Source organism: Phyllobates terribilis, unplaced genomic scaffold, assembly GCF_046119375.1.
Source record: "Phyllobates terribilis strain yellow unplaced genomic scaffold, ASM4611937v1 Scaffold_5__5_contigs__length_657084704, whole genome shotgun sequence".
NCBI classification, from domain to species: Eukaryota; Metazoa; Chordata; class Amphibia; order Anura; family Dendrobatidae; genus Phyllobates; species Phyllobates terribilis.
Genome location: NW_027362765.1, coordinates 22,194,840 through 22,220,495, shown reverse-complemented (window position 1 = coordinate 22,220,495; position 25,656 = coordinate 22,194,840). Strand labels below are relative to the sequence as shown.

The 25,656-nt window shown below is 44.8% G+C and overlaps 2 protein-coding genes across 4 annotated transcripts in view; both read right to left on the bottom strand.

The window, feature by feature from the left end:
• The window catches only part of LOC141270519 (uncharacterized), a 248,884-nt gene that overhangs the window by 74,780 nt on the left and 148,448 nt on the right, over positions 1–25,656 (bottom strand). The gene's annotated exons all lie outside the window — the stretch shown is intronic.
• Positions 1–25,656, bottom strand: part of LOC141270535 (uncharacterized) — a 176,368-nt gene that overhangs the window by 2,264 nt on the left and 148,448 nt on the right. For all 3 annotated transcript variants that reach the window (XM_073680583.1, XM_073680581.1, XM_073680582.1), the window contains exons 2-6: positions 8,042–8,182; positions 7,733–7,912; positions 7,524–7,647; positions 7,343–7,440; positions 6,346–6,436 (exon numbers count right to left, since the gene is read on the bottom strand). In XM_073680583.1, coding sequence (XP_073536684.1) covers positions 6,346–6,436; positions 7,343–7,440; positions 7,524–7,647; positions 7,733–7,912; positions 8,042–8,119 — 571 coding nt within the window. In that variant the 5' untranslated portion in view covers positions 8,120–8,182. The remainder of the gene's footprint in view (positions 1–6,345; positions 6,437–7,342; positions 7,441–7,523; positions 7,648–7,732; positions 7,913–8,041; positions 8,183–25,656) is intronic.

Here is a 25,656-nt window from a genome sequence, read left to right as displayed (position 1 = left end):
ACAAATTTATACTGATAATTTATGATATTTATATATAAAAATCTCCATATGAAATTTCAATATATGCAGCAATATCTGCTTGTAAACCAAAACCGTGATGCAAAACAGATCACAACCTAATAGTAGACATCAAAAAAAGCATTAGGATTAGTGTTGAGTGAGTATGTTCTATTAACCCTTTCGCCGAGTATGCTCGGGCAGAGCTCTGAGTATTTATAGCTGCTCGGTGATATGGTTGAATCGCTCCCGTGTGAACTGTTTGACAGCTTTATTACATGTGAGGAATGTCTATTTCTTACAAATTCCTCACATGTAATAAAACTGTCAAACAGTCGCAAATCATGCACACGGGAGCGATTCAACCATATCACCGAGCAGCTGTAAATACTCGGAGCTTGGCCCGAGCATACTCGGACAGAACATACTCGCTCAACACTAATTAGGATATGTGCCCACGATCAGGAATAGTAGCATTTTGGACGCAGAAAAATTTCCAAGAAAGAATGGATTAAAATCCCTCAAACACGAATTGAAAGACTCTTGTTTGGCTACAAAAAGCGTTCACAAGCTGTGATACTTTCAAAAGGGGGCGCTACTAGGTACTAACCATGCAGGATGCCCAAACTTTTGCATCTGCCCATTTTCCTTTTTGTAATTTTTAAAATGTAAAACATAGAATCATAGAATCATAGAATGGTAGAGTTGGAAGGGACCTCCTGGGTCATCTGGTCCAACCCCCTGCTCAAAGCAGGATTCACTAGATCATCTCAGACAGATGTCTGTCCAGCCTCTGTTTGAAGACGTCCATTGAAGGGGAACTCACCACCTCTCGTGGCAGCCTGTTCCACTCATTAATCACCCTAACTGTCAAAAAGTTTTTTCTAATATCTAATATGTGTCTCCTCCCATTTAGTTTCATCCCATTGCTTCTAGTCTTTCCTTGTGCAAATGAGAATAAAGATGATCCTTCTACAATGTGACAGCCCTTGACATATTTGTAGACAGCTATTAAGTCTCCTCTCAGTCTTCTTTTTTGCAAGCTAAACATTCCCAAATCCTGCAACCGCTCCTCATAGGACATGGTTTGCAGACCAGTCACCATTCTGGTCGCTCTTCTCTGAACTTGCTCCAGTTTGTCTATGTCTTTTTTAAAATGTGGTGCCCAAAACTGTACACAGTATTCCAGATGAGGTCTGACCAAAGAGGAGTAAAGACCGATAATGACTTCACGTGATCTAGACTGTATGCTTCTGTTAATACATCCCAGAATTGTATTTGCCTTTTTTGCTGCTGCATCACACTGTTGACTCATGTTCAGTCTATGATCTATTAGTATACCTAAGTCTTTTTCACATGTACTGTTGCTTAGCTCTATTCCTCCCATTCTGTATATGCTTTTTTCATTTTTATTGCCCAGATGTAGTACTTTGCATTTTTCCCTGTTAAAAACCATACTGTTGGTTGCTGCCCACTGCTCCAGTTTATTTAGGTCTTTTTGAATCCTCTCTCTCTCTTCTCTAGTATTAGCTATCCCTCCTAGCTTTGTGTCATCAGCAAATTTAATCAGTTTACCCTCAATTCCTTCATCTAAATCATTGATAAAGATGTTGAACAATACAGGTCCCAGGACGGAGCCCTGTGGTACCCCACTTGAGACATTCATCCAGCTGGATGTGAAGCCATTTACAACCACCCTTTGAGTCCGATCACTAAGCCAGTTATGAATCCACCTAACAGTTGCCTGGTCCATTGCATACTTGGTCATTTTTTCATGAATATATATATATGTTTTGGCCTAAAATACAATGGAAATGTGACATCTTTAGTAGTGATGAGCGAGTATGCTCGCCACTGCTCAGTACTCGCCCGAGCATCTCAGTACTCGAGATGCTCGGAGCTCGCTGAGTACTTGCGCGATGCTCGGGCGGGAGCTCGGGTCCCCATCCTGCATGTTTGGCGCTATTTAGAGCACCAATCATGCAGGGATTGTCTGCCACTCACTGTAATGTCACAGCCATGGTGGTTGTGGCATTACAGTGATTGCCCAAATCGATGGGAACAGTGCTCACAGTGAAACATGAAAAGCCGGCAATTCAGCAGCGGCATACACCGGTACCCAACAATGTAGAACAGAAAGAATAGAGCATCACACATAGATTAGATAGATAGAAACATGTCAGTGACATATATAAGAAGTACAGTGACAGTGTTGGTTACTGTACTTGTTATTTAGTGTTAAAATAAAGGATTTATTAAAAAAAAAATTGGCTTAGGGTTCCCCGTAATTTTAGTCTCTAGCGGAGGTTAAGCAGACGGCTGGGGCAGATGTTTGAAGCCTGGGAAGGGGGCAATACCCACCGAGCTTCCCATGCTACTAATATCAGCCCCCAGCTGAATACTTAGGTTTTACCAGCTATTAAAGTGGGGGACCCCCCCCAAAAAATTACGTGGGGTCCCCCATATTTTAATGGCTAGCAAAGGCTAGGCAGACAGCTGGGGGATGATATTAATAGCCCAGGAAGGGTGCCATGAATATTGGCCCCTTCCCAGGCTAGAAACACTTGCCATCAGCCGCCCCAGAAATGGCGCATCCATAGGATGCGCCAATTCTGGCACTTAGCCTCGCTCTTCCCACTGCCCTGTAGCGGTGGCAGTGGGGTAATAGGGCTGGGGTTGATGTCAGCTTATAATGCCAGCTGACATCAAGCCCAGGTTAGTAATGGAGAGGCGTCTATAAGACACCCCCATTACTAGCCCCATAGTCAAAGTTTAAAAAAAACACAAACACCCAGAATAAAGTCCTTTAATTGAAATAAACAATTCCAGCTGAAGCCAACGATCTCCTGCAATAAAAATAAAATAATAAACCAACCTCATCCTTACCTTTCCATGGTTCCCAGGACGGCTCCAGCTCTGCTACATTCACATGACAGGCTGGATCGCAGCCGAAAGCTGCCATCCAGCTTGCCATGCCGCAGACACTGAGAAGCACAGGCATGCTTGCGCTCCTCAGTGTCTGGCTGTGACGGCATCCAGATGAGCCGAGTTCATGTCCACGTGCATGAGGTGAGCTGAGTTCATTGGACATGACCGCCATGAATTTCTAGTAAAGTATTTAAAAAAAACACAACACCCAGAATAAAGTCCTTTAATTGAAATAAACACACAATTTTTTAATGTTCTAAATTAAACCATACTTACCATCACGCCCATTCCAGCTGAAGCCAATGTCTTCTGCAATAAAAGTAAAATAATAAAGCAACCTTATCCTTACCTTTCCATGGTTCCCAGGATGGCTACAGCTCTACTACATTCACATGACAGGCTGGATCGCAGCCGAAAGCAGCCATCCAGCTTGCCATGCCGCAGACACTGAGAAGCGCAGGCATGCTTGCGCTCCTCAGTGTCTCGCTGTGACGGCATCCAGATGAGCCGAGTTCATGTCCAATGAACTCAGCTCACCTCATGCACGTCACTGACAACGTGGGAGAAATCTCCTGCGCTCAGCGCTTCAGCAGGAGAATTCTCCCACGCTGGGATGGCATTGAGATGACAGGCTCGATCGCAGTTGAGCGCTGCCATCCAGCATGCCATCCTTCCGAGACACTGCAGAGCGCAAGCATGCCTGCGCTTCCCAGTGTCTGCGGCATGGCAAGCTGGATGGCAGCTTTCGGCTGCAATCCAGCCTGTCATGTGAATGTAGCACAGCTGGAGCCGTCCTGGGAACCATGGAAAGGTAAGGATGAGGTTGGTTTATTATTTTACTTTTATTGCAGGAGATCGTTGGCTTCAGCTGGAATGGGCGTGACGGTAAGTATGGTTTAATTTAGAACATTAAAGAATTGTGTGTTTATTTCAATTAAAGGACTTTATTCTGGGTGTTTGTGTTTTTTTTTAACTTTGACTATAGGGTTAGTAATGGGGGTGTCTTATAGACGCCTCTCCATTACTAACCTGGGCTTGATGTCAGCAGGCATTATAAGCTAACATCAACCCCAACCCTATTACCCCACTGCCACCGCTACAGGGCAGTGGGAAGAGCGAGGCTAAGTGCCAGAATTGGGGCATCCTATGGATTCGCCATTTCTGGGGCGGCTGAAGGCTGGTGTTCTAGCCTGGGAGGGGGCCAATATTCATGGCACCCTTCCTGGGCTATTAATATCAGCCCCCAGCTGTCTGCCTAGCCTTTGCTAGCTATTAAAATAGGGGGGACCCCACGTCATTTCTTTTTGGGGTCCCCCATTTTAATAGCTAGTAAAGGCTAGGTATTCAGCTGGGGGCTGATATTAGTAGTCTGGGAAGCTCCGTGGGTATTACCCCCTTCCCAGGCTTCAAACATCTGCCCCAGCCGTCTGCTTAACCTCCACTAGAGACTAAAATTACGGGGAACCCTACGCCAATTTTTTTAAAATAAATCCTTTATTTTAACACTAAATGACAAGTACAGTAATCAACACTATCACTGTACTTATTATATATGTGACTGACATGTTTCTATCTAACTAATATATGTGTGATGCTCTATTCTTTCTGTTCTAAATTGTCGGGTACTGGTGTATGCCGCTGATGAATTGCCGGCCGGCTTTTTTAAAGAGACGGGTGCATGAAAATCGGAGGGCACTAGTGTGTTCCAAGTGCCCTGCTATGTTTTTCATGCACCCTCCTATATCCCCTGCCTGCCTGTCTGCCTATATATTCTGCCTGCCTGACGTTTAATTGAGCACTGTTCCCATCGATTTGGGCAATTTTTGACCTTCTGCAGACCGCCAGGGGGGACCGCCAGAAAAATGCTCGAGTTTCCCATAGACTTACATTGGGCTCGTTGCTTGGGTCGAGCACCCGAGTATTCCAATGTGCTCGACCTGAGCTTCGAGCACCCGAGCATTTTAGTGCTCGCTCATCACTAATCTTTAGGCATTTTAGAGATCATTTCATCTTCAACTTGCTTAACTGTTTACAATTACAGTAATTTTGACTAGGGGTGCTCAAATTTTTACATGCCACTGTACAGTGATTGCCTGTCAAACACGAGCAAACCCCACATGTTTGTGACTGTCAAATAGCCGCAAAACATACGGTCACGGGGACACGCACATGTCAGTTCAGCTCCCGCGATACTCTGTGCATACCGGAGCACCCTAGGCAAACTAAAATTTCTATATTTCCGGTATCGACATTCACTATGTGAGATAAATATTTTCATGTTTTATTAGTTTTGGCAATTACAGTACGTACGCGGCAATACTAAATATGTGACTTTTGCCAAAACGTTTACATGGCACTATGTTAGGCGTCGGTCTGGTGCTGGATTTGAAATGGGTCCAGGACCTTCTGTGGTCTCCCATTTCGGTCCAGCTGGGGCTGATGCTGCTCAGCCTCAACGCCTAGCTGGTCCGCGAGCACTGTTTATCTCCCAGGTAGTTGTGCCTAGCAATGTTAAGCCTGGGTTGCAGAGGGAGACAGTGCTTGTGGAATCTAAGTCCAGGATTTGCCGCACTGAGCATGTCCGTGACCTGGCGGATCATGATTGGTGGGTTGGCACCCACCTGACCCGGTGACCTGGCACCGCCTGATTGGTCCACGGGTAACGTCACCAATGGCGCGTCGGTGGGCAGGGCTTAGTCTTTAAAAGGCCCGCCCACAAACATGGCGACGCGCTCAGATCATTTGAGCTTGTGATGCTAGTGTGTGGACGACTCTGGTCCACGTGTAGTTTCGCTAGGCAGGTTAGCTCCATAGAGGCAGGTTAGCTCCATAGAGGCAGGTAGCTTCGTCTAGCAGTCTGGCTCAGCCAAAGGGGTCGCCAAACACCCCGGGCAGCCTGCAGACATCCTGTTCACGGCTATTGTCTGTCAGACACATGGAGTAATCCCCTGCAGTCCGGTAGCACGCCGGCTGGAGGCAAGTGTACCCGTCGGCGTAGTCACTCACGCATCCTAGCGCCAACCCCTACTGCGTAGCGCCTGTATCGAAGACAGGGCTACTGCTTCTTCCCTGGTCGCACGTCTCCCTGCATTTCTTGGAGATTGAGTGGTTTATCAGCTCAGTAGGTGCTATCCCGGACGCTCTTCTCCCGTGCAGTTAACGGAGATAGAGCGTACCGCTATACCCGTTCCTGTGTGGAGAAACACGGAAGGGTTTAATATTTAAGTTGTCGCTTTCCTTTCCACCTGGAAAGTGTTCGGCAGCAGTCCTCCAGGCTGCATTGTGGACCCTGGGGTCGATTGCGTTCCATTAAATTAAAGTTGTTTGCAACCGCCCTCCTAACACACTATATATAAATCATATATAATATTACCAATAGAAACAAATGTGACTTCTCTGCATTTAGTGGTTGCTACTCACCTGGGCGGTTATCCGTAGGAATCTCCTCTTTACACCGTTCATCACCCCTCACATATGTCTCTGTAGTATTAATATGGATCAGATCTTCACCCTGAAACAAATATTGTAAAAGTCACAGACAGATGGAGAACTCACATCTATGATCAGCTTTAATCCTGCCATCTCCACCGTTCTCATTACACAAGAATAAAACATACGGCTATGTTCACACTAGGCTTTTTTTATGCAAATTTTCAGCTGCATTTTAAGTGCCAAAGTCTATGAGATTTCAGAAATCTCATGCACACATCGGTTTTTGTGCAATCAGTATGTTGTGCTTTGCATGATTTTTTAAACAATAGAGCATGTCATTTCTTTCAGCGCTTTTTATGTGTTTTTCAAGTGTTTTTCACCCATTGAAAGTAGTGGGTGGTGATAAAAAGCCTAATGAGAACATAGCTATCAGGTTTTGCTTCGTTTTTAGTGAAAAAAGTACAGCAGTATGTGATTTTACCATCTTGTCTTGGTCACCTGAGATGACAGTTGGGATTAGGACAGTTTAATTAAATTAGTGATGCGTACAGTGTAAACATTGGCTGAGCTAGGTGTGAGATTGAACAGTACATGTGCCCAAGGAGGTGTGAAATTGAACAATCTCTCAGCAACTCAATGGCAGGCCATAGTGTGAAAATGAATAGTGTCCTTCAAACTCAATGCACTGCCAATGTCTTAGAAAAACTATTCTTGAACCAGTCACCTCCCCCCACTGTTACATGACCTGTGTTAATGATTCTGTGGTGGAAGCAAAGCTGAACTTTGGGATCCTGAAAAACACATTTTTGACGCAGCTTCTTTCCTGCCAAAAGATCAGGTTTTGCCGTAGAAAAAAAAAAACGCTGAAAAAATGCCTAGTGTGAACATAGCCTAGTACGGGTGGGTAAAACAAGACTCCGCACAAGACCTTCACAGTCATCCACACATCATAGGGGAGATCTAATGACACCTTCTCTCCATCTACCTCATCATCCCGAGGAACATGGGGATTTTCTTGTTTGCAGTCCTGTGGAAGAAGAGGAACTGGACATCTTTCTGGTGTTGTCCTTTTACTGGATAGAACTAGAGGAAGCATATACAGGGACTGAATTCATTCTTTACATACAGATAATTATAAGCCGTCTGTATTTAGTCTTTTCTATTACCTAGTGATGTTATAGGCTGGTGGAACTCCATCATGACGTCCTTGTACAAATCTTTGTGTCCTTCTAAATATTCCCACTCCTCCATGGAGAAATAGATGGTGACATCCTGACACCTTATAGGAACCTGACACATACAATAATATCATCATCCCTCCCTGATCCCTTCATTGCGTTACTGTATAATGTCCCAGCATTCCCAACAGTGTCACCTCTCCAGTCAGCAGCTCAATCATCTTGTAGGTGAGTTCTAGGATCTTCTGGTCATTGATGTCCTCATGTAACAACGGGTGAGGTGGAGGCCTCGTGATTGGGCTTAGGGGTCTTCCCCATCCCTCAGACACAGGGTCCTGACAGCACTCACTAGGGGTCTTCTTCACTAGTGTGTAATCCTGGTTATGGAGAGACACATTAATAAATCTCACTACAGACATTTCCAGAGTCCTCACCTCTCCAGTTCTGTCCATCTGTTATTCCCATAGATAAGAATGATGTAATGAGACATCATCAGAATCTCTCACCTCTCCAGTAAGTCGGAAGAGGATCTCTAGGGTGAGGTGTAATATCCTCTCCTCCATCTTGTCCCAGCCCTTATCCATCTTTGATCGGTCAGGAAAATTGTACAGATCAATTATTGGTATCTTATCCTATGTTGTAGACACCTAAATGGGAAAAAGATGAGCCAAAGTGAAAACATACAAAATACCATGTAAAAAATATTCCTAGAATTGTGATCTTGGTAAAGCAATAATGTGGCAGAGCACTTCAAACATCTAGAGATCATACAGAGGTACCTATGTCCTGTCAGTTGGGGTCAAAGCAGTTATAAAAAAAGTCAGATAATTTTGGAGATGTCTAACAGTATAAAGGATTTAGTGGGCAGCACAACAGTCTTTATACAGCCAATAAAATATGTTAACGGTTCATTGTTAAACATTTCCTCACTCCATGATGAGTTCTGGAAAGGTGAGGTCTCATAATTCCAGCTTGTACTCTACGTTTCAACGTGTTCAAGAAAAACACTTTATCTTCTCGATTGCTATAAAATATGGGTGCATTGTTCAGGCCAAACTTCCATATCAAACCCCTGACAAAGCCAGAAAGAGAAACCAATTGGGCATTAACCTCAAGCTGGTCTCCACTGTGACTCTATGATTCTACCAAGCAAGTTACAACCCCTGATTTATGTCAACATGTATTTTGTTATTTTGGTGGCCACTAATGAGCTTTGGCCTACCACCTTTTTATGGTGCTGAAAAAAATCTCTGGCATGGTCCAATGCTTGGTGGGGCAAAATTTTTTTTTTTTCTAGCACAACTGGAATCAAGTCCTGCGCAAATCTACATTTTGAGGACGGAAGGGAGTTTGATCTGAACCGTGTCCCATAGTTGACAACACAAAAGGCAAAAAGCAGCCTTTCCTGAACATGTCGAAACAGAGAGTAGAAGTTGAAATTACATCGGATTGTCTTTCTAGGAACTATTGTGCAGTGCTGAGATGTTGACCATAAATACTTTAGATGACTGTGTAACGATGGTTGCTGTTTGCACTATGAATTCAGTGTATTTTTTTATAGCTCAAATGTGATGCTTAGTTTTTTTATACATAGAAGTGCAGCTCACTAAATTAGAATATCATCAAAAAGTTAATTTATTTCAGTTCTTCAATACAAAAAGTGAAACTCATATATTATATAGAGTTATTACAAACAGAGTGATCTATTTCAAGTGTTTATTTCTGTTAATGTTGCTGTATTTTAGTGGTTAATAACAGTTCAGAACTCTGAAAAAAAAAATGTTTTTTGTCGTTTTATTCTGCAACTCATATTTTTTTACCTTCTATGAATCTTCATAAGAGCTTGTATTTTTTGCTTGGTGTGTGTCAAGAGATAACAACAGAGGAGATCACACAAATCCCACCACTGCCACTAATTTGTCACAGAACAGCACGGCTACCTCCAATCATCAGGACAACTACGCAATTTACTGACGAGTGAAGGACAAGGCTACGTCTGTCTTCATTATATAGAGGCACAAAGGGGTAGGCATTCCTAGTGTTTAGAAGCACAAAAGAGGCATTTATAATATAACCGGGGATGCGTCCCTCTGTCTGAAACCTCGATAGACTGCGCATGCACGATGCACAGTCTGGCTCCAGACAGAAGCACGCATCCAGCCGTTACAGGTAAGAGGAGGTGTATGGCGCCGGAGATCACGGTATGCGTAGACACTGAACGCATACCGTGATCTCCGGCGCCATACTTACATACTTACCTGACTGGGAGGAGCGTTGCCGCGGCGCCTCTCTTCGCCGGAGACCGGAGCCGGAGTGAGGCGTCGGACAGGCGCATGCGCACAGCGCTATCCGGCGCCATTTTACTGAAGACACATTTGCAGTGTGTCTTCCGCAAAATGGCGCCGGACAGTGCGGTGCTCTGACGCCGCACTCCTCCCCCAGCCTCCGGCAGAACAGGACGCAGGACAGAGCAGGACAGAGAAGAGCAGGACGCAGCACAGAGAAGAAAGGTGAGTATAAGTGTTTATTTTTTTTGCATGTGTGTACAGTGTGAAAGTGATGAGTGGGCCACACATACCAGGATTGTGGGGTGAGGGGGCCACACATACCAGGATTGGAGGGTGAGGATGCCACACATACCAGGATTGTGGGGTGAGGGGAGCATGCATATACCAGGATTGGGGTGTGAGGGGCCCATGCATACCAGGATTGGGGGGTGAGGGGTACCACACATACCAGGATTGGGGGGGTGAGGGGACCATGCATACCAGGATTGGGGAGCGAGGGGACCATGCGTACCAGGATTGGGGGGTGAGGGGACCATGCATACCAGGATTGTGGGGTGAGGGGTACCACACATACCAGGACTGGGGGGTGAGGGGTACCACACATACCAGGATTGGGGGGTGAGGGGACCATGCATACCAGGATTGAGGATGAAGGGTGCCATGCATACAAGGATTGGGGATGAGGGGTGCCATGCATAACAGGATGGGGATGAGGGGTGCCATGCATACAAGGATTGGGGATGAGGGGTGCCATGCATAACAGGATGGGGATGAGGGGGTACCATGCATACCAGGATAGGGATGAGGGGCCATGCATAAAAGGATAGGGATGAGGGGGTACCATGCATACCAGGATTGGGATGAGGGGTGCCATGCATACCAGGATTGGAGATAAGGGGTGCCAAGCATACCAGGATTGGGGATGAGGGTTGCCATACATACCAGGATTGGGGAAGAGGGGGTACCATGTATTCCACGATAGGGATGAGGGGGTACCATGGATGCCATGATAGGGATGAGGGGGTACCATGCATACCAGGATAGGGATGAGGGATGCCATGCATACCAGGATTGGGATGATGGGTGCCATGCATACCAGGATTGGAGATGAGGGGTGCCAAGCATGCCAGGATTGGGGATGAGGGTTGCCATACATACCAGGATTGGGGATGAGGGGTACCATGTATTCCACGATAGGGATGAGGGGGTACCATGGATGCCATGATAGGGATGAGGGGGTACCATGCATACCAGGATAGGGATGAGGGGGTACCATACATACCAAGACAGGGATGAGGATACCATGCATACCAGGATGAGGGGTAGCATACAAACCAAGATAGGGATGAGGTACCATGCATACCAGGATAGGGATGAGGGGTACCATGCATACCAGGATGAGGTGCCATGCACACCAGGATGAGGGGTACCATACATACCAGGATAAGGGTGAGGGATGGGGTACCATGCATACCAGGATAGGGATGAGGGGTACCATATATACAAGAATGAGGGATGGGATGCCATGCATACCAGGATCGGGGGATGAGGAGTGCCATGCATACCAGGATGGAGTTGAGGGGCCCATGCATGCCAGGATAAGACTGAGGGGGCCATACATACCAGGATTGGGGATGAGGGAGCCATGCATACCAGGATAGGGATGAGGGGTACCATGCATACCAGGATAGAGATAAGGGGTGCCATGCATACCAAAATAGGATGGGGGCAGCACAAAACAGGATGGGGGAAAAGAATTGGGTAGTACAAATACCAGGATGGGGGCAGCACAAATACCAGGATGAGGGCACAGGATGGGGGCAGCACATAAGTGGATGGGGAACCATATACCAATAAAAATGCTCGCCACCCGGGCGTAGAACGGGTTCAATAGCTAGTCTATAATATAACCAGGGATGTGTCCTTCTGTCCGAAGCCTCTATAGACTGAGCATGCTCACTAAGGCGCCATGATGACAATATGTCCAGGACAAGAGAGAGAGAAAGAGAGAGACAAATTTGTGAGTACACCCACGTGTTATCAGTACATTATATATACAGGAGTCAGCATAAATGAGTACACCCCCCTGTATGCTCAGTACAATATACATACAGCGCTCAGTGTAAGTGAGTACACCCCCCTGTATTCCCTCAGTGAGTACATCCCCTGTATTCGCTCAGCGTAAGTACACCCCCCTGTATTCACTCAGCATAAGTGAGTACACCCCCCTGTATTCGCTCAGCGTAAGTACACCCCCTGTATTCACTCAGCATAAGTGAGTACACCCCCCTGTATTCGCTCAGCATAAGTGAGTACACCCCTCAGTATTTGCTCAGCGTAAAGGAGTATACCCCCCTGTATTCACTCAGCGTGAGTACACCCCGCTGTATTCGTTCAGCATAAGTGAATACACCCCCCCTGTATTCGCTCAACGTAAGTGAGTACACTCCCCTGTATTCACTCAGCGTAAGTGAGTACACACCTTGTATTCACTCAGCCTAAATGATTACACCTCCCTGTATTCGCCCAGTGTGAGTACAGCCCCCCTGTATTCTCAGTACGTTATACATGTAGCGCTCAACATAAGAGAGTACACCTCCTGTATTCTCAATACCTTATACATACAGCGCTCAGCGTGAGTACACCCCCCTGTATTTACTCAGGGTAAGTGAGTACACCCCCCTGTATTGTCAGTACGTTATACATACAGCGCTCAGCGTGGGTACACCCCCCTGTATTCCCTCAGTGAGTACATCCCCTGTATTCGCTTAATGTAAGTAAGTACACACCCTGTATTCACTCAGCATAAGTGAGTACACCCCTCTGTATTCGCTCAGCGTAAGTACACCCCCTGTATTCACTCAGCATAAGTGAGTACCCCCCTGTATTCACTCAGCGTGAGTAATCCCCGCTGTATTAGTTCAGCATAAGTGAATATACCCCCCCTGTATTCGCTCAACGAAAGTGAGTACACTCCCCTGTATTCACTCAGCGTGAGTACACACCTTGTATTCACTCAGCGTAAATGAGTACACCTCCCTGTATTCGCCCAGTGTGAGTACAGCCCCCTGTATTCTCAGTACGTTATACATGCAGCGCTCAGCATAAGAGAGTACACCCCCTGTATTCTCAATACCTTATACATACAGGGCTCAGCGTGAGTACACCCCCCTGTATTTACTCAGGGTAAGTGAGTACACCCTCCTGTATTCTCAGTACGTTATACATACAGCGCTCAGCGTGAGTACACCCCCCCAGTATTCGCTCAGCGTAAGTTAGTTCACCCTCCTGTATTCGCTCAGCCTGGGTCCACCCCATGTATTCGCTCAGCGTAAGTGAGTACACCCCTCTGTATTCTCAGTACGTTATATATACAGCGCTCAGCGTGAGTACATTCCCTGTATTCTCAGTACGTTTCACATACAGCGCTCTGCGTGAGTACACCCCCCTGTATTTGCTCAGAGTGAGTACACCCTTCTGTATTCGCTCAGTGTAAGTGACTATGCCCCCTGTATTCACTCAGCATAAGTGAGTACACCCCCTGTATTCTCAGTACATTATACATACAGTGCTCAGAGTGAGTACACCTCCCTGTATTCTCAGTACATTATACATACAGTGCTCAGCATAAGTGAGTCCACCCCCTGTATTCTCAGTAAGTTATATATACAGCGCTCAGAGTGAGTACACCCCCTGTATTCGCTCAGCTTAGGTGAGTACACCCCCTGTATTCGCTCAGCATAAGTGAGTACACCCTCCTGTATTCGCTCAGCATAAGTGAGTACACCCTCCTGTATTCGCTCAGCATAAGTGAGTACACTCTCCTGTATTCGCTCAGCGGAAGTGAGTACACCCCTCTGTATTCTCAGTACGTTATATATACAGCGCTCAGCGTGAGTACACCCCCCTGTATTCTCAGTACGTTATACATACTGCGCTCAGCAGTGAGTACACCCCCTTGTACTCTCAGTACGTTATATATACAGCGCTCAGTACGAGTACACCTCCCTATATTCTCAGTACGTTATACATACAGCGCTCAGCATAAGTGAGTACACCCCCTGTATTCTCAGTACGTTATACATACAGCGCTCAGCGTAAGTGAGTACACCCCCTGTATTCCCAGTACTTTATACATACAGCGCTCAGCGCGAGTACACCCCCTGTATTCTCAGTACGTTATATATACAGCACTCAGTGTAAGTGAGTACACCCCCTGTATTCTCAGTACATTACATCTACATCGCTCAGTGTGGTTAAGTACAGCCCCCTGTATTCTCAGTGCATTATATACAGTTAGGTCCATATATATTTGGACAGAGACAACATTTTTCTAATTTTGGTTCTAGACATTACCACAATGAATTTTAAACAAAACAATTCAGAAGCAGTTGAAGTTCAGACTTTCAGCTTTAATTTGAGGGCATCCACACTAAAATTGGATGAAGGGTTTAGGAGTTTCAGCTCCTTAACATGTGCCACCCTGTTTTTAAAGGGACCAAAAGTAATTGGACAATTGACTCCAAGGCTATTTCATGGACACGTGTGGGCAATCCCTTCGTTATGTCATTCTCAATTAAGCAGATAAAAGGCCTGGAGTTGATTTGAGGTGTGGTGCTTGCATTTGGAAGGTTTTGCTGTGAAGTAAACATGCGGTCAAAGGAGCTCTCCATGCAGGTGAAACAAGCCATCCTTAAGCTGCAAAAACAGAAAAAACCCATCCGAGAAATTGCTACAATATTAGGAGTGGCAAAATTTACAGTTTGGTACATCCTGAGAAAGAAAGAAAGCACTGGTGAACTCATCAATGCAAAAAGACCTGGGCGCCCACGGAAGACAACAGTGGTTGATGATCGCAGAATAATCTCCATGGTGAAGAGAAACTCCTTCACAACAGCCAACCAAGTGAACAACACGCTCCAGGAGGTAGGCGTATCAATATCCAAATCTACCATAAAGAGAAGACTGCATGAAAGTAAATACAGAGGGTTCACTGCACGGTGCAAGCCACTCATAAGCATCGAGAATAAAAAGGCTAGACTGGACTTTGCTAAAAAACATCTAAAAAAGCCAGCACAGTTCTGGAAGAACATTCTTTGGACAGATGAAACCAATATCAACCTCTACCAGAATGATGGAAAAAGAAAAGTATGGCGAAGGCGTGGTACAGCTCATGATTCAAAGCATACCACATCATCTGTAAAACACAGCGGAGGCAGTGTGATGGTTTGGGCATGCATGGCTGCCAGTGGCACTGGGTCACTAGTGTTTATTGATGATGTGACACAGGACAGAAGCAGCCGAATGAATTCTGATGTATTCAGAGCCATACTGTGTGCTCAGATCCAGCCAAATGCAGCCAAACTGGTCGTCGTTTCATACTACAGATGGACAATGACCCAAAACATAAAGCCAAAGCAACCCAGGAGTTTATTAAAGCAAAGAAGTGGAATATTCTTGAATGGCCAAGTCAGTCACCTGATCTCAACCCAATTGAGCATGCATTTCACTTGTTAAAGACTAAACTTCAGACAGAAAGGCCCACAAACAAACAGCAACTGAAAACCCCCGCAGTGAAGGCCTGGCAGAGCATCAAAAAGGAGGAAACACAGCGTCTGGTGATGTCCATGAGTTCAAGACTTCAGGCAGTCATTGACAACAAAGGGTTTTCAACCAACTACTAGAAATGAACATTTTATTTACAATTATTTAATCTGTCCAATTACTTTTGGTCCCTTTAAAAACAGGGTGGCACATGTTAAGGAGCTGAAACTCCTAAACCCTTCATCCAATTTTAATGTGGATACCCTCAAATGAAAGCTGAAAGTCTGAACTTCAACTGCATCTGAATTGTTTTGTTTAAAATTCATTGTGGTAAAGTCTAGAACCAAAATTAGAAAAATGCTGTCTCTGTCCAAATATATATGGACCTAACTGTATACAGCGTGAGTACACCTCGCTGTATTTTCAGTATGTTATATAAACAGTGCTCAGCGTGAGTACACCCCCTATATTCTCAGTATGTTATATATGCAGCGTAAGTGAGTACACCCCCCTCTATTCTCAGTATGTTATATAGACAGCACTCTGCTTAAGTGAGTACATCACCCTGTATTGTTAGTACGTTATACATACAGCGCTCAGCGTGAGTACACCTCCCTGTATTCTCAGTACATTACATCTACATCGCTGAGCGTGGTTAAGTACAGCCCCCTGTATTCTCAGTACATTATATATACAGCGCTCAGCGTGAGTACACACTCCTGTACTCTCAGTAAGTTATATACACAGCGTGAGTACACCCCGCTGTATTTTCAGTAAGTTATATATACAGTGCTCAGCGTGAGTGCACCCCCCTCTATTCTCAGTATGTTATATACACAGCGCGAGTACACCCCCTATATTCTCAGTATGTTATATACACAGCGCACAGCGTGAGTACACCCCCTATATTCTCAGTACGTTATATATACAACGCTCAGCGTAAGTAAGTGCACCCCCTGTATTCTCAGTATGTTATATAGACAGCACTTTGCTTAAATGCGTACACCCCCCTGTATTCTTAGTACGTTATACATACAGAGCTCAGCGTAAGTGAGTACAGCTCCCTGTATTCTCAGTACGTTATACATACAGCGATCAGCGTGAGTACACCTCCCTGTATTCTCAGTACGTTATACATACAGCGCTCAGCGTAAGTGAGTACACCCCCTGTATTCCCAGTACTTTATACATACAGCACTCAGCACAAGTACACCCCCTGTGTTTTAGTACGTTATATATACAGCGTTCAGTGTAGGTGAGTACACCCCCCTGTATTTGCTCAGCGTGAGTACACCCCCTGTATTCTCAGTACATTATACATACAGCGCTCAGCGTAAGTGAGTACACCCCCCCTTTATTCTCAGTATGTTATACATACAGTGCTCACCATAAGTGAGTACACCCCCTGTATTGGCTCAGCATAAGTGAGTACACCCCCCTGTATTCTTAGTACGTTATACATACATCACTCAACGTGAGTAAGTACACACCCCTGTATTCTCAGTACTTTATAAATACAGCGCTCAGCATAAGTGAGTATACCCCCATGTATTCTCAGTACGTTATGCATACAGCGCTCAGCGTAAGTGAGTACACCCCCTGTATTCTCAGTACCTTATACATACAGCCCTCAGTGTAAGTGAGTACACCCCCTGTATTCTCAGTACGTTATATATACAGAACTCAGCGTGAGTACACCCCCCTCTGCTCTCAGTACGTTATATACACAGCGTAAGTGAGTACACCTCGCTGTATTTTCAGTATGTTATATATACAGTGCTCAGCGTGAGTACACCCCCTATATTCTCAGTGTGTTATATATGCAGCGTAAGTGAGTACACCCCCCTCTATTCTCAGTATGTTATATACACAGCGCGAGTACACCTCCTATATTCTCAGTATGTTATATATGCAGCGTAAGTGAGTACACCCCCCTCTATTCTCAGTATGTTATATACACAGCACACAGCGTGAGTACACCCCCTATATTCTCAGTATGTTATATATGCAGGATAAGTGAGTACACCCCCCCTCTATTCTCAGTATGTTATATACACAGCGCACAGCGTGAGTACACCCCTATATTCTCAGTACATTATATATACAGTGCTCAGCGTAAGTAAGTGCACCCCCTGTATTCTCAGTACGTTATATAGACAGCACTCTGCTTAAGTGAGTACATCACCCTGTATTCTTCGTACGTTATACATACAGCGCTCAGTGTGAGTACACCCCCTGTATTCTCAGTACATTACATCTACAGCGCTCAGAGTAAGTGAGTACACCCCCCTGTACTCTCAGTACGTTATATACACAGCGTGACTACGCCTCGCTGTATTTTCAGTATGTTATATATACAGTGCTCAGCGTGAGTACACCCCCTATATTCTCAGTATGTTATATATGCAGCGTAAGTGAGTACACCACCCTCTATTGTCAGCATGTTATATACACAGCGCACAGCGTGAGTACACCCCCTATATTCTCAGTACATTACAGTATATATACAGTGCTCAGCGTAAGAAAGTGCACCCCCTGTATTCTCAGTACGTTATATAGACAGCACTTTGCTTAAGTGAGTACACCCCCTGTATTCTTAGTATGTTATACATACAACGCTCAGCGTGAGTACACCTCCCTGTATTCTCAGTACGTTATACATACAGCGCTCAGCGTGAGTACACCCCCCTGTATTCTCAGTACATTATACATACAGCGCTCAACAGTGAGTACACCCCCTGTATTCTCAGTACGTTATACATACAGCGCTCAACAGTGAGTACACCCCCTGTACTCTCAGTAAGTTATACATACAGCGCTCAGCCTAAGTGAGTACACCCCCTGTATTCTCAGTACGTTATACATACAGCGCTCAGCATAAGTGAGTACACCCCCATGTATTCTCAGTACGTTATATAGACAGCACGCTGCTTAATTGAGTACACCCCCTGTATTCTCAGTACGTTATACATACAGCGCTCAGCATGAGTACACCCCCTGTATTCTCAGTACGTTATATATACAGCGCTCAGCATAAGTGAGTACACCCCCATGCATTCTCAGTACGTTATATAGACAGCACTCTGCTTAAGTGAGTACATCACCTTGTATTCTTAGTACGTTATACATACAGTGCTCAGCGTGAGTACACCTCCCTGTATTCTCAGTACGTTACATCTACATCACTCAGCGTGGTTAAGTACAGCCCCCTGTATTCTCAGTACATTATATATACAGAACTCAGCGTGAGTACACCCCCCTGTACTCTCAGTACGTTATATACACAGCGTAAGTGAGTACACCTCGCTGTATTTTCAGTATGTTATATATACAGTGCTCAGCGTGAGTACACCCCCTATATTCTCAGTATGTTACATATGCAGCGTAAGTGAGTACACCCCCCTCTATTCTCAGTATGTTACATACACAGCGCACAGCGTGAGTACACCTCCTATATTCTCAGTATGTTATATATGCAGCGTAATTAAGTACACCCCCCTCTATTCTCAGTATGTTATATACACAGCGCACAGCGTGAGTACACCCCTATATTCTCAGTACGTTATATATACAGTGCTCAGCGTAAGTAAGTGCACCCCCTGTATTCTCAGTACGTTATATAGACAGCACTTTGCTTAAGTGAGTACACCCCCTGTATTCTCAGTACGTTATACATACAACGCTCAGCGTGAGTACACCCCCTGTATTCTCAGTACAGTATACATACAGCGCTCAACAGAGAGTACACCCCCCTGTATTTTCAGTACGTTATATATACAGCGCTCAGCGTAAGTGAGTACATCCTTCTGTATTCTCAGTATGTTATACATACAGTGCTCAACAGTGAGTACACCTCCTGTATTCTCAGTATGTTATACATACAGTGCTCAGCATGAGTACACCCCCTGTATTCTCAGTACGTTATACATACAGCGCTCAGCATAAGTGAGTACACCCCCCTGTATTCTCAGTACGTTATACATACAGCGCTCAGCGTGAGTACACCCCCCCAGTATTTGCTCAGCGTAAGTTAGTTCACCCTCCTGTATTCGCTCAGCCTGGGTCCACCCCATGTATTCGCTCAGCGTAAGTGAGTACACCCCTCTGTATTCTCAGTACGTTATATATACAGCGCTCAGCGTGAGTACATTCCCTGTATTCTCAGTACGTTTCACATACAGCGCTCTGCGTGAGTACACCCCCCTGTATTTGCTCAGAGTGAGTACACCCTTCTGTATTCGCTCAGTGTAAGTGACTATGCCCCCCGTATTCATTCAGCATAAGTGAGTACACCCCCTGTATTCTCAGTACATTATACATACAGTGCTCAGAGTGAGTACACCTCCCTGTATTCTCAGTACATTATACATACAGTGCTCAGCATAAGTGAGTCCACCCCCTGTATTCTCAGTAAGTTATATATACAGCGCTTGAGTGAGTGAGTACAGTGCTCAGCGTGAGTACACCCCCTATATTCTCAGTATGTTACATATGCAGCGTAAGTGAGTACACCCCCCTCTATTCTCAGTATGTTACATACACAGCGCACAGCGTGAGTACACCTCCTATATTCTCAGTATGTTATATATGCAGCGTAATTGAGTACACCCCCCTCTATTCTCAGTATGTTATATACACAGCGCACAGCGTGAGTACACCCCTATATTCTCAGTACGTTATATATACAGTGCTCAGCGTAAGTAAGTGCACCCCCTGTATTCTCAGTACGTTATATAGACAGCACTTTGCTTAAGTGAGTACACCCCCTGTATTCTCAGTACGTTATACATACAACGCTCAGCGTGAGTACACCCCCTGTATTTTCAGTACAGTATACATACAGCGCTCAACAGAGAGTACACCCCCCTGTATTCTCAGTACGTTATATATACAGCGCTCAGCGTAAGTGAGTACATCCTCCTGTATTCTCAGTATGTTATACATACAACGCTCAGCGTGAGTACACCCCCTGTATTCTTAGTACGTTATACATACAACGCTCAGCGTAAGTGAGTACACCTCCCTGTACTCTTAGTATGTTATACATACAGCGCTCAGCATGAGTACACCCCCTGTATTCTCATTACGCTATACATACAGCGCTCAGCATAAGTGAGTACACCCCCATATATTCTCAGTAAGTTATATAGACAGCACTCTGCTTAAGTGAGTACATCACCTTGTATTCTTAGTACGTTATACATACAGTGCTCAGCGTGAGTAGACCTCCCTGTATTCTCAGTACATTACATCTACATCGCTCAGCGTGGTTAAGTACAGCCCCCTGTATTCTCAGTACATTATATATACAGCGCTCAACGTAAGTGAGTACACCCTCCTGTACTCTCAGTAAGTTATATACACAGCGTGAGTACACCCCGCTGTATTTTCAGTACATTATATATACAGTGCTCAGCGTGAGTGCACCCCCCTCTATTCTCAGTATGTTATATACACAGCGCGAGTACAACCCCTATATTCTCAGTACGTTATATACTGTATACAGCGCTCAGCGTAAGTAAGTGCACCCCCTGTATTCTCAGTATGTTATATAGACAGCACTTTGCTTAAATGCATACACCCCCCTGTATTCTTAGTATGTTACAGTATACATACAGAGCTCAGCGTAAGTGAGTACACCTCCCTGTATTCTCAGTACATTATACATACAGTGCTCAACAGTGAGTACACCCCCTGTACTCTCAGTAAGTAATACATACAGCGCTCAGCCTGTACACACCCTGTATTCTCAGTACATTATACATACAGCGCTCAGCGTAAGTGAGTACACCCCCCTGTATTCTCAGTACGTTATACATACAGCGATCAGCGTGAGTGAGTACACCCCCCTGTATCCTCAGTATGTTATACATACAGCGTTCAGCGTCAGTACACCCCCTGTATTCTCAGTACGTTATATATACAACGATCAGCGTGAGTACACCTCCTTGTATTCTCAGTACGTTATACATACAGCGCTCAGCGTAAGTGAGTACACCCCCTGTATTCTCAGTATGTTATACATACAGCGCTCAGCGTAAGTCAGTACACCCCCTGTATTCCCAGTACTTTATACATACAGCACTCAGCGCGAGTACACCCCCTGTGTTTTAGTACGTTATATATACAGCGTTCAGTGTAAGTGAGTACACACCCCTGTATTTGCTCAGCCTGAGTATACCCCCTGTATTCTCAGTACATTATACATACAGCGCTCAGCGTAAGTGAGTACACCCCCCCTGTATTCTCAGTACGTTATACATAAAGTGCTCACCATAAGTGAGTACACCCCCCTGTATTGGCTCAGCATAAGTGAGTACACCCCTCTGTATTCTCAGTATGTTATACATACATCACTCAACGTGAGTAAGTACACGCCCCTGTATTCTCAGTACTTTATACATACAGAGCTCAGCATAAGTGAGTACACCCCATGTATTCTCAGTACGTTATATAGACAGCACTCTGCTTAAGTGAGCACACCCCCCTGTATTCTTAGTACGTTATACATACAGTGCTCAGAGTGAGTACACCTCCCTGTATTCTCAGTACGTTATACATACAGCGCTCAGCATAAGTGAGTATACCCCCATGTATTCTCAGTACATTATGCATACAGCGCTCAGCGTAAGTGAGTACACCCCCTGTATTCTCAGTACGTTATACATACAGCGATCAGCGTGAGTACACCCCCCTGTATCCTCAGTATGTTATACATACAGCGTTCAGCGTGACTACACCCCCTGTATTCTCAGTACAGTATACATACAGCGCTCAACAGAGAGTACACCCCCCTGTATTCTCAGTACGTTATATATACAGCGCTCAGCGTAAGTGAGTACATCCTCCTGTATTCTCAGTATGTTATACATACAGTGCTCAACAGTGAGTACACCCCCTGTATTCTCAGTACGTTATACATACAGCGCTCAGCATGAGTACACCTCCTGTATTCTCAGTATGTTATACATACAGTGCTCAGCATGAGTACACCCCCTGTATTCTCAGTACGTTATACATACAGCGCTCAGCGTAAGTGAGTACACCCCCCTGTATTCTCAGTACATTACATCTACACCGCTCATCGTACCTAAGTACAGCTCCCTGTATTCTCAGTACATTATATATACAGCGCTCAGCATAAGTGAGTACACCCCCTGTACTCTCAGTACATTATATACACAGCGTGAGTACACCCCGCTGTATTTTCAGTACATTATATATACAGTGCTCAGCGTGAGTACACCCCCCTCTATTCTCAGTATGTTATATACACAGCGCTCAGCGTAAGTGCACCCTCTGTATTCTCAGTACGTTATATAGACAGCACTTTGCTTAAGTAAGTACACCCCCCTGTATACTTAGTACATTATACATACAGAGCTCAGCGTAAGTGAGTACACCTCCCTGTATTCTCAGTACGTTATATAGACAGGACTTTGCTTAAGTGAGTACATCCCCCTGTATTCTTAGTACATTATACATACAGAGCTCAGCGCGAGTACACCCCCTGTATTCTCAGTACGTTATATATACAGCATTCAGCGTACGTGAGTACACCTCTCTGTATTTGCTCAGCGTGAGTACACCCCCTGTATTCTCAGTACGTTATACATACAGCGCTCAGCGTAAGAGAGAACACTCCCCTGTATTCTCAGTATGTTACACATACAGCGCTCAGCGTGAGAACACCCCCTGTATTCTCAGTACATTATACATACAGCACTTAGCGTAAGTGAGTACACCCCCCTGTATGCTCAGTACATTACATCTACAGCGCTCAGCGTAAGTGAGTACACCCCCTGTACTCTCAGTACGTTATATACACAGCGTAAGTGAGTACACCCCGCTGTATTTTCAGTACGTTATATATACAGTGCTCAGCGTGAGTACACCCCCCCTCTATTCTCAGTATGTTATATACACAGTGCACAGCGTGATTACACCCCCTATATTCTCAGTACGTTATATATACAGTGTTCAGCGTAAGTGCACCCTCTGTATTCTCAGTACGTTATATAGACAGCACTTTTCTTAAGTAAGTACAACCCCCTGTATTCTTAGTACATTATACATACAGAGCTTAGCGTAAGTGAGTACAACCCCCTGTATTCTCGGTACGTTATACATACAGCGCTCAGCGCGAGTACAGCCCCTGTATTCTCGGTAAATTATACATACAGCGCTCAGCGTGAGTACAACCCCCTGTACTCTCAGTACATTATACATACAAAGCTCAACAGTGAGTACAGCCCCTGTATACTCAGTACGTTATACATACAGCGCTCAGCGTGAGTACACCCCCCTGTATTTTCAGTTTGTTATACATACAGCGCTCAACAGTGAGTACACCCCCCTGTACTCTCAGTAAGTTATACATACAGCGCTCAGCCTAAGTGAGTACACCCCCTGTATTCTCAGTAAATTATACATGCAGCGCTCAGCGCGAGTACACCTCCCTGTATTCTCAGTAAGTTATACATACAGTGCTCAGAGTGAGTACACCCCCTGTATTCTCAGTACGTTATACATACAGCGTTCAGCGTGAGTACACTCCCTGTATTCTCAGTACGTTATACATACAGCGCTCAGCGTGAGTACACTCCCTGTATTCTCAGTACGTTATATATACAGCATTCAGCGACAGTGAGTACACCTCCCTATATTTGCTCAGCGTGAGTACACCCCCTGTATTCTCAGTACGTTATACATACAGCGCTGAGCATAAGTGAGTACACCCCCTGTATTCTCAGTACGTTATACATACAGTGCTCAACATAAGTGAGTACACGCCCCTGTATTCGCTCAACATAAGTGAGTCCACCACCCTGTATTCTATCAGCATAAGTGAGTACACCCCCCTGCATTCTCAGTACGTTATGCATACAGCGCTCAGCTTGAGTATACCCCCCTGTATTCTCAGAACATTATATATACAGCGCTCAGCGTAAGTGAGTGCACCCCCTGTATTTTCAGTACATCTTATATATGCTGGACGCATCCTTCTGTCTGAAGGCGGCATAGGTGGCGTCTGCACAATGAGGCGCAGGAGATAGCTTGTGTGTATACTACATTATGGCGTCATTTTTTTGAAGACACTGTATATGCGAATTCGCAGACAATGTTTTTAAAAAAAATGAGCGGTATGCGCACGGGTTGACTCCGGCGCCATTAATAAAATTAAAAATGTACCAACAAAAATGCTCTCCACCCGGGCGTAGAACGGGTTCAATAGCTAGTTATTATATATAGGCACAAAGGTGGACATCTCTTTCTGTAGGCACAGTGTGTGATATCAATTTTGCATAAGGCATAAAGGGAACATTAAAACTATGTAAGGGAAGATAGGGGGACATATTACAGTTTGGATGTTAGAGTAGGGCACAATTACTGTGTGGATGATAAAGTTGGGTTTATTACTGTCTAGGAAACTATCAAAGATTATATGTGGAGGTAGGGAAAATTATCAAGATGTTAGAAAAGTGATGAACCAAGGATGCCTGAGTGTTGCACTCTGCAGAAAAGAGATATAATGGATGGAAGAAGTTATCATTGCAGTCTGGGCGAATTGGAGTAAATAAATTGAACTACAGTTGGAAAGAATGTCACCTGTGAGTCACTGGACATTTCTGTACAATATTCTGTACAGTATACATTGTGCAGAACTCTGTAATTGTACACTCTATGATCATTGTATGGCAATGACATTGGGCTTAGTATAATGCTTTTTATTTATCAGTATCAGTACGGTGGTAACAGTAGTGATCATGGGCTGGCAATATTTTTAATCCTTTACATAGAAGTGTTATTGGTATGCTTGGGTGTAGATCAGTAACAGTATGGTGACGTTTTTCGTGTATTTTTGTTTTTTACCTGCCTTCGGTTAGATCTCGAGCCGTGGCGACTTGATGGATGAAAGATCTGTAGGAAGATTGATCTTGTGCAAGCCTAGAACGGTCCACATGGGTCTTGTCTACCGTTATATTGATAGCATCAGGCCATCAGGTTGCTGGCCTTTCTCTTTGCCTTGTTTCTTCTATTCTTCCGACCATGATGTCCTTCTCCAGTGATTGCATTCTTCGTATGATGTGCCCAAAGTAGGCAAGTCACATCTTGATGATCCTTGCTTTGAGTGACATGTCTGGTTTGATTTGTTCCAGAATTGATTTGTTTGTTCTTCTTGCCATCCATGGTATCGATAACATCTACTCCAGAGCCACATTTCGAAGGTGTTCTTTCAGCTTTTGTCTTTTTCGGACAGAGTGCTGTTTATTTAGTATAACTTGGAA